Here is a 10,367-nt window from a genome sequence, read left to right on the forward strand (position 1 = left end):
TTGTCAATTTTATTCTTGCATTCTCTAATTGAAGTTGGCATTACATGTTCTAGCTTCTATTGTCAAAGTTATTCTCACATGCATTTTATTCTAGTTGTTGTTGCATGCCATTCTTCCACTATTGAGTTGTTCTCATGCATTAGACTTAGTTGCTATTTTATGTTATCTCTTCATTGTTAAGCTTATATTTTGCACTTGAATTTGCAAATTATCTTTTCGTGGGAAGTACCTAAATTGTGGGTTATTGAAGTTGTTGTTGTGAAGGCTATTAGCACATTAAGGTTAAAGTTGTGACTATTGATATATCTTTTTTTTGTTGAGTTATTTCTCATTTATTTCTTGTTATTGAGACTCTTGCACATATGGTGGTTGAGCCGTGGGCTATGTGTTATGGTAACATTGATATTATTAATTTTGGCAAGTTGTGACATATGGGCACGTGTGATGCGAGTTATTATTGTGTTATGATATTAATGCGCATAATATAAAGATAGGAGTTGATGTGCATGCAATGAGATAAGGTAGGATTTATGCACTGTTGCTGGTTAATTGTGCAATCACAAATTGAATTACACAATCATGAGTTTATATTTCAATGACTTTATTATGTTATATTTTCCTTACTTTCATGTTAAAATGAAAAAGAAAAAAGATTCACGTTATGTATACTTACAATTGCCTATTTCCTATTAACAATTAACAATTGCCTATTTCCTATTTCCTATTAACAATTGCCTAATTAGTTTTTTAGGTAATCCAATTACATAAATAATTTTTTTACATTATTAGTGACTAGAAGTTAAATTGAAAAAGAAAAGGAAAACAAGGAGGATCCTTTAGAAATTACTAGAATCCAACTTTTTCTAAAATTTGTTCTTTTTCTAACCTGAGGTCCTACTATTATTTATACTTTCTGACCAATTTAGTTACAGGGCCTACGTTGTTGAGGCAGTTTCTCGTCAGATGTGTTAAGGTTTCCTTGTAGACAAATACAGGCAATTCGGGTGCGTAAAATTCCTCTTTCTGCCCTCATCTTATTATTATTCATCATCTCGATTCCATGACCTCGTTTTGATTTCATTGCAAACGGCCAAATTGTTTATGAAGATTCTGACTTTGATCAAACCCATGTCATGTCTTGAATAAAGATCAACTTTTGCTGCTGAACATTGTTGATTGGTGAAAAGCTTATATCTTTATATGCATACGATACTGTTGCTGCAAAAGTTTGTATATCTTGTCATCTTTTCTTTCCAATTAGTAACATTTGTGGAAAACTTTGAAGCAATTGGTTTTAGATAAAATATGTCGATAATAGAAAAAAATACTAAAAGTTAAAGGGGAACTAGTTACTCTGCCTATGTGAGATTCACAACGTAAAATAGTCTGAATTTTGAACCTGGATAGAACGGAATGGATACAGAGGCTTCATATAGCTAATTTAGGATTGAAGCATAGTTGATTGAATCAAAGGGTAACTTGAGGAAAGCACCCTCAAGTTCGCTTCTATATATATATATATATGTATGTATGACATCTTGATTCCTTATAATTCAGATAGGGCATACTTGTTAAGGCTTGGCTAAAGATTCTAATAAGAATGCTCCAAATTCAAGTTAACAAATCACCCATCCTATTGACTTGACTGCTTCTCTGCGTTAATTTAGGTTAACCAAACTTGTAAATTGCCTATAAAAGAAACCATATGGATGTTATGTATTTTGCTTTTCCCCCTTAAATTTGGAATTGCATTGAAAGATGGGATTCCATAGCAAAGCTTAGGAATTAAGTATGTTGAGAAAGAAATCAAGGAGTCTTTGTCTTCTTTCTCATCGGAGGTGAGATTTTGAAGACCATTATGAATTCACATTGCAAACCTTATTTTGTTGCATGAAGCAATTGTTTTATAGGAACACACACTCACAAAAGCATAGAAACAAAGTCCACAATCAATTTTCTTTGCAAAACTCCAGTTTTCTTTGAAACGATGAAGTTGAGTTTTGAATGACTGCTTCGGCTTCTAATAGAGCGGCTGAACTAGTAAAGATAGATGAAGATTGTAAGAACTATCCACCACTGGAGGGAGTTCATCATGTGGACCAAACTGAAGAGTGAAATAATTATTGATTCCTTCTTTCTGTATGTAATGTGCTTTGGATAATAAACATTGCTACTTAGTAAAATGGATCTCTCTCCCGAATTTGTCATTATGTTATTTTATATGTTTGTTATTTGCCTTTTGCTTTCTCACTTACATTTGTCCTTAAATAGAGAACTATTTGTATTGCACTAATTACATAAGTTCCCTATTGTTTGGCATTTATCACACCTCATACAATTTGGAACGTTAATCGATCAACTGGAGAACTGTATCTCTCATGTTGTTCTTTGAGGGTGTGTTACTTTACGTTTAGTGTATTACTTAATGGACAGTTGATCCTTACTAATTAATAGGGTGGTACGCAATGGGATCTGCAAATGGTCTTGTGTGTTCAGAGGAGAAGCAGCCACTTCTCTCATTTGGGGTCATATCAGATGTCCAGTATGCTGATATACCTGATGGCCGTTCATTCCTTGGCGTCCCTAGATATTATCGGCACAGTGTTTGCGTATTACAGAAGGCAGTTCAGGAATGGAATCAAGAAAAGCCTAAATTTGTGATTAATTGTGGAGACATAGTCGATGGTTTTTGTCCCAAGGACAAGTCAATGATCACTGTAAAGAAGATGGTTAACGAATTTGATAAGTTCAATGGCCCTGTTTATCACTTGATTGGAAATCACTGCCTTTACAATCTCCCTCGGGAGAAGTTGCTTCCTTTACTGAGAGTTCCTAGCCCTGATTATCATGCCTATTTTGAATTTTCTCCAATTCCAGAATACAGATTTGTTATCCTTGATGGTTACGATATCAGTGCCATTGGCTGGGCAAAGGATCATCCAAATACGTTGGAGGCCCTTAAAATTCTTGAGGAGAAAAACCCGAATTCAGACAAAAACAATCCGGATGGACTTGTTGGATGTGAGAGGAGGTTTCTCATGTTCAACGGAGGTGTTGGGAAAGAACAGTTGAAATGGCTGGATAATGTCCTTGAGGAAGCAACAAAGTTGAATCAAAGTGTAGTAGTGTGTTGCCATCTGCCTTTAGATCCTGCAGCATCATCTTTTGCAGCATTATTGTGGAATTACGATGAAGTGATGGCTGTGATACATCGCTACAATTGTGTGAAGGTCTGTCTTGCTGGACATGACCATAAAGGTGGACATTCGGTTGACTCCCATGGCGTACATCATCGGATCCTTGAAGCAGCTCTCGAGTGCCCTCCCAGAACTTATGCTTTTGGACGCATTAATGTGTTCGACGATAGATTATCACTTTTAGGCACTGATAGAATGAGGAGCACTGAAATGGTTTTTGGTCACTAAACTATTCTTTTGTCTACCAAAAAAGTACTAACATGATATAAAGTTTATCTACTGATAAGTATACTTGTTCTTCACAAAATGCAGAAGGGACCGGGTTTTTGGTGTAAATTCCTTTGCATATTGCAGCCATTTTCTTGTTGAGGTACATAATAGACAATGAAAAACAAGCATTTCTAGTTATGATACTGCATTTCAGTAAGTACAGAGTTAATTCGGGAAGTCGAAAAAAAGAGAGTTAAATTTGGAAAATTGTTTTTATTTATTTATCTTATAATCTAAAAATAATTGTATCTTGTTTGAATTTGATGGAAAGAAAATCTGCTCTTGAGCTCTCTGTACAGTTGTTGTATCCACTATTGAATCTAGAGTAAATATTATATGATGGAAGGTATCACTATCTTGAGCTTCTTGGAAAATTTGTGTAGTGAGTTGCGCCCTGTTCTAGTTAAAGCATTTAGGCTTTTATGTTGCAATGCTGATGTGCTTCTCCTAATAGCAGCTGCTAATAACTTAAAGGATTTAAGATACATATACTGCAATTTATACTATCAGTGCAATTTAATTTGTCGTGACATGTCGATTGTTTTAGTTTTTAGGTTATTTATTCCATCTATTATGTAAGTTATTCGTATCTTTTAAGTGACCTAATAGTGTAATAATTCTTTTGCCGACTTAAATTACACTGCCGATGTTCTAGTATACATGCTGTTTTTTTTTTTTTTGGGTTTTCTACCCGGTGTTCGGTACCCCGCGTTGGAGCCCGACTATATTCGGATTCGCGCCGCGTATGACCCCAATTGGGGGGAAGCGCTCCCTACCAAGAATTTTTCCATACACAGGGTTCGAATTCGAACTCGAGATCTCTGATTAAGGGAGGAGCAGTCCCATCCACTGCACTACATCATTTGATGGTTACATGCTGGCTTTCAAGTGTGCAAGGTGTAGTTTTGATTTTCTTTTTTTAAAATTTCGTCCTCATTTGTTTGGCAAGTTTACTTATGCGTTTCACTCAACTGAATTGAGTCCATTAACCTAGGGTGGGCATAGTTTGGGTAAACTCGAAATTCAAACCAAAATTCAATTTTTTTTTGGATTTTTGGTTTGGATTTTTTTCTTGGATTTGATTTATAAAATTTTTGGATTTCGGATTGGATATTAGATTTGATACTTCAAGTTTTTGGATATCCGGAAATCCGAAATTCTTATGCTTTATATTTAGTCCATTATCCATATGTCAATAGTAATAAGTTCAATACCCTACCCATTAGATATTATCTCATAATATTCAATATTAGTTATTAAGTTACTATGATAATACTTTCTATTTAGACATGGTTTTACTATTTCTATGTCTTATCGGCCGTATTAATGTCTATAGAAAATATTTTTTTGATAATAATTTTATTACTTGAATGACTCATTTGGATAATTGCAGTGAGAACGAGGAATTTTTCAGGCAATTTAACAAGAGTACTCATTTGAATATTCATTTTTGTAAAAAGAAGAAACTTCTCAACTTATAAGCTCAAAACCGAAGTTCCAAAATATCCAAACCGGCTAATTCGAAACTGAACTTAAAAAATCCGATCCAATCCAAACTTATTTGGATTGGATTTGAATTGTCATTTTTTCAATCCAAAAACCGAAAATCCAAACCGAAAATTTCATATACAATCCGAATTGCCGGAACGCCCACCCCTGAGTTAACCTAAGAAGCGGTAAGATCTTGGTCCAGTATTCCACTTCCTCGTATTGACAAAAACTGGTGTAAAATAGATGAAGAATAGTAAAGATCATCTTATTCTTTATTTCTTGCTTTTCGCCAAGACTTAAGAAGTTGGGGATGATGTATGAATCCTTGATTCGAAGTCTAACTACCTGAGCTAATTTCGTTTCCGAGTTCAGATAGGATAATGTTTAACGCTTGCAAATCTTCTTGGAGAAATTTGACGGCAATTAACCAACCATTAGTAAAGCAAAAAGAACAAGGGAGTACAATTGAAGTTTTAGTTTTCAAATTCTTTGCTTTGTTCATTGTGAAGTCAGGAGCCTACCTGGAGAACAAGGGAATACATTTCAAGTTGAAGTCAGGAGCCCGCCTGGAAAGCAGGGAATACATTTCAAGTTGAAGTCAGGAGCCCGCCTGGAGAGCAGTGAATACTTTCAAGCGCAGCAGTCAGGAGCTCACCTGGAGAACAAGGGAGTACAATTTAAGTTTTAGCTTTCAAATTCTTTGTTTTGTCTATCTTGAAGTCAGGAGCCCGCCTGAAGAGCAGGGAATACTTTCAAGTCAGTAGTCAGGAGCCCGCGTGGAAAGCAGGGAATACATTCAAGTTCAGCAGTCAGGAGCCCGCCTAGAGAGCAGGGACTACATTTCAAGTTGAAGTCAGGAGCCCGCCTGGAGAGCATGCAATACATTCAAGCACAGCAGTCAGGAGCCCGCCTGGAGAACAAGGGAGTACCATTTAAGTTTTAGCTTTCAAATTCTTTGCTTTGTTTATTTCGAAGAGCCCGCCTGAAGAACAAGGAATGCATTTCAAGTCGGCAGTCAGGAGACCGCCTGCATAGCATGGGAATACATTCACGTTTTGAAGTCAGGAGCCCACCTGGATAGCATGAGAATACATATCAAGTTCAGCAGTCAAGCCCCACCGGAAGAAGGGGAAAACATCTCAGTTTACAATTCAAGGTGGAAACAAATGGATGTCACCGAGAGAATGGAGGATAACAAGGCAACAAAAAACACAAGAGCAAGTTTAAAGACATAGATAGGACTTTTGTAATCCATAGACCATAGTCTAGTCTAGCTTCTTGTTTTATTTTGACATGGTGTAATAAGGAGGTTCAGTAAGCAGTAATAACACCACCAGCAACAATGGAAGCCCAACTTCATGGTAGTCCCAACTACCAAACATTCTTGAACTACACTGACCTGATTCCTTTTAGCCAAGGATATGTAGGCAACCTCGGAAGCAAGGTGCGGTCAAACCTTTCAAAAGATGCTTCCCACGGAGTATTCAAACGGGCAAAAATCGCTCGTATCCGCTCACTTTATCTTTGCACGAAAACTCTTCGTGTTTACGAGCAAAGAGGGGTAGCTGTGAGCACGTGATTTTTGCCCTATATGAATTACTCCCATAAATTTAAAACAAAACAATTTCTTTAAGTATTTGCAATTTTGGGGATTTTCGTGGCATTTTCTGATAATTGTTTGCATTTGTCTGTGCATTTTTATTTTATTTAATTAATGAAAATTACAAAAATATATTGCATTTGCATTTAGGATTTAATATTACATTTTAGGGATTAATTGACAAATTATTTTATAAAAATAGGAAAAATCACAAAAATAGTTTATTTTGCACTTTTAATTTTTGAATTTTGGTAGTCTTTTTCCTTTAATTGGTTTTTAATTATTTGTAGTAGCAAATATTAGGGTTAATTAATTTAATGTGGTAGTATAATTTGGTTTAGGATTTAATTTAGGTTTTAGTTTTAATTTTGGAAAGAAGAAAAAGATTGTTTTTTTAAAGAAAATGAATTGGAAAAAAGGAAGGAAATAAGAGGGTTTAAATATGGGCCAAAATCAACCCAGATTTCCCCAGCCCAAACATAACCACCTAGTACCCGGCCAACCCACGCTTGACCCGGTCCGGATTCCCCCTCAAACGAAACGACGTTGTTTCGATCGGTATTGATCTGAGCCGTTGATCTCCACTTGATCGAACGGCTCGGAACTAAAGCTTTGGGAATATATATATGTCCTAACGCCCTACCCCCCTCACTTCATCGTTCCAATAGCCCCTATTAGAGAACCCATACCTAACCCTAGTTGAGCCACCCCTAAATCCACCACCGTCCGGTGACGGCACCATCTCCAAACGCCACCAAAAAAACACCCCATGACCCCCTCACTCCCCTCTTTCTAAATCCCGGACCAATTTCCTTCGAATCTGCCCGGAGCTCTGCGAATCTTAAATCTAAGGTCAGCCCCAAAAGTTCAAAATCAGTTTTTCTGTCAATCCTGGTAGCATGCATGCTCGGGAGGTGATGTTCTATCAAGCTTTGAGGTTCGGACTAGGCGAAACAGATGTTGCTCAGTTGTTCTTGACAAAGAACAAAGGATCGACATAAGTTTGGCCTAGTTCTTTGTGCCTGCCCAATTTCGAGTCCGATCGGTGAGTTTCTATCCCTCAGCATGACCTATTGTGTTTTATTTCACCTTTCCGTCCCTCTTTTTTTCTTCTCCTTTCCTCTGTTTAAAGATTTGACTTATCTTCCGATGTTTTGAGTTGTTTTCTGTTCCCTCTATTTTTTTCTTTCAAGTCCCTTTAAAAATATGTGTGTTTTTGATTTGTTGGGTTATAGTCAAGCCTCTGATTTTCTCCCGTTTATGTTGGCCTCATTAGTCTAGTTTAATTTGTTTATTCTGGTCTATTCATTGGGTTAGTTAATTCCTTGTTGGTTTGTACGGGTTAATCAATCAACCAGTTCAGTTTTAAGAAATCGTTTGTGTGTTATTTTTGTTGTTACCAATTAGTTGGGTTCATTTAGCTATTTGGGCTTTGGGTCTGACCCATCTATAAAGGAAGGGCAGCCGTTCACTTGATTCAGCTGTGGGTTAATTTGACCCATGTCTCATTTGGGGTTTAAGATAAATAACAGGGGTATGGGGGTTAGTTTGGGTAGTCTTAGTGAGGGAATCTACTTGTAACCGTCTGGGAAGCTTCTAGGAAGCTAGGGGGGACTACTTGGCAAAATCTGAATTTGAACTAGGGGTGTTAAGCTAGAATGAAAATTAAAAAGGGACCAAAGGGCAAAAATAAACTCTTGAGGCTTGCCCTAATACCTTGCCTATAAAGGCATCACTATCTTGTCTTTCAAGACAGGGATTCAAGAGCTAAAATACAGACCCAAGAGACTTGAAAGAGAATAAAAATTCTGGAAAACAAAAACAGCTGAAACTTCTGCAGAAAATATTGTTTCATTGGGTTTGAGCTTTATAATCTGAAATCCTCTTCTTCCTGAATCGATTTTGCTGATTGTTTGAGCTTAGAAATGGTTTGAAACTTAGTCATTAAGGTTGGTTCTGAGGTTAGCTGGTTTAATTGGGTGTTTGAGACTGGTTTCTGGGCTGCAGTACTTCATTTTTGGGTTTTGAACATGCTTTGTTAGTCTGTTTCTGTTACTGGAACCTGTTGCTGATCCCTGCTGTCTACTGCTGATTCTCCTTTTTTCTTATTTCGTTTAATTCCAGGTATTCCCTGATTCTATAGGAGATGAAATGCAAGTATAAGAGCTATAATTACATGAAGATCCTCATGAATGAATACTGTTTTCCCTTTTAATCATCAATATTAGCTGTTTACTTGGAATTTCTGGAGTTTAGTGGTATATTGTAATGGCATTTAGCCTGATCTGTCCATTTTAATATAACAATGGTATGTTATTCCTTAGAAAACTCATGTTGCCTTTCGTTTGTGATGAAACACATGGTCTGATGGTTTGATTGTATGTAAGTAGTTCAGGACATTTGGATCTTGTATATAGGGACTGTGATTTAATCCATTCACTATTTGTTATGCATATGTTCAAGCATGTGGTTAGACTCTGTTGAGTTTTAGCTTATCATCTAGTTTTGTCTGAAATCAGAGTGCATTCGATTAAAGGGGGTGACTGCCTGCTTTGTGGGAATAAAACTTTATGAATACTAGTCTGATTGGCATAAGTCTCTGGGTACTCAAGGTAATTAGGTGCATGCATTGGGTTGAGAATGAATTTTTGATTTGTTTAGATATGTAAAAAATTTCTATAGTAGGATAAGGTCAAAATGCATTACTCATATTGATACAAGTTTAAAACTAAATCGAACATGCTGTCCGTTGATGAGAATTCCATTGTCATTGCTTGCTAAAAAAAACTAGATCAAACATGTTGTTGAATATCGCTGGGTTTTGGCCTGCAGGGACTCGATGCTGAGTTCTCCACTCAGACCTGTTAGGGTTTCGAAATTGGGCTCATTCCTGGGCCCAAGCTTAACAGCTTCTTCGAGTATGATTTGGGTTGTAATTGCGGCCCAGTCACCCCAGGCCTCTCGCTAGCCTTCCTGGCTCTGGACTTCACATAGGAAGCCCATTTGTGGCCTTTGATTGTTAATTAAACGACCATAGGGAACTTTAACTTCATTGAGTGTTAAATAATTCAGCCTTTAAAACAATTGAGGTGAACGATGTTAATGACACCAATAGTCTATGGCCCTCATAATTTTAAAAATAAGAATTTTAGGCAATTAAATTTGAGGCGTGCCATTTAATGAATTTTCCATGGCCCTCATAAACTTAAAAATGCGTAGTCGCTTTAGGGCACGTTATTTAATAATTTTAATTTCTTAAACTCGGGTGCGCATTTTATTTGACCCAAATCAAATCTTAAAACGTTGAATGAAATATGTGTAGGATTGCGGGTGCATTTCATGTAGCGCGGTCTAAAGACATGTTTTAGACGACGTTAAATTTTCTTTAAATTAAATAAAGGCGGTTAAAAGTTAAAGTTTGCACATAGGTTTATAATCATTAAAAAATCAGATAATAGGCCATTTATAGCAATTGAGCGACCGTGCTAGAACCACAGAATTCGGGAATGCCTAACACATTCTCCCGGGTTAACAGAATTCCTTACTCGGATTTCTGGCTCGCAGACTGTAGTACAAAGTCATTCTTTCCTCGATTTGGGATTTGAGCCAGTGACTTGGGACACCATAAAGTTATCCCAAGTGGCGACTCTGAATTTAATAAATAAATAAATCCCGTTTCGATTGTCCTTTAAGTGGAAAAACTCCGTTGTATTAATACCCTTCCGGGGGTGTAAGTGAATAAAGGAGGTGTGATAGTATGGCCTTGTTGGCCTATGTTTTGAGTTTTCAAATGATCATGTTAGCCTTAT

General features: G+C 36.8%; 1 protein-coding gene across 2 annotated transcripts; it reads left to right on the top strand.

Annotated features, from left to right (window-relative positions):
• Positions 1-895: 895 nt before the first annotated feature.
• LOC107766620 (manganese-dependent ADP-ribose/CDP-alcohol diphosphatase-like) lies at positions 896-3,605 on the top strand. Of its 2 annotated transcripts, none has more exons than XM_016585432.2 (2): positions 896-1,004; positions 2,455-3,605. In XM_016585432.2, exon 2 carries the CDS (start codon positions 2,466-2,468, stop codon positions 3,423-3,425), a length of 960 nt encoding a protein of 319 aa, XP_016440918.2. In that variant the 5' UTR covers positions 896-1,004; positions 2,455-2,465; the 3' UTR covers positions 3,426-3,605. The 2 variants fall into 2 exon arrangements, with proteins under 2 accessions (XP_016440918.2, XP_075097501.1); XM_075241400.1 differs by lacking the exon at positions 896-1,004 and adding an exon at positions 1,013-1,179.
• Positions 3,606-10,367: the final 6,762 nt, after the last annotated feature.

This window comes from Nicotiana tabacum, chromosome 20 (assembly GCF_000715075.1).
Source record: "Nicotiana tabacum cultivar K326 chromosome 20, ASM71507v2, whole genome shotgun sequence".
Classification (NCBI taxonomy): Eukaryota; Viridiplantae; Streptophyta; class Magnoliopsida; order Solanales; family Solanaceae; genus Nicotiana; species Nicotiana tabacum.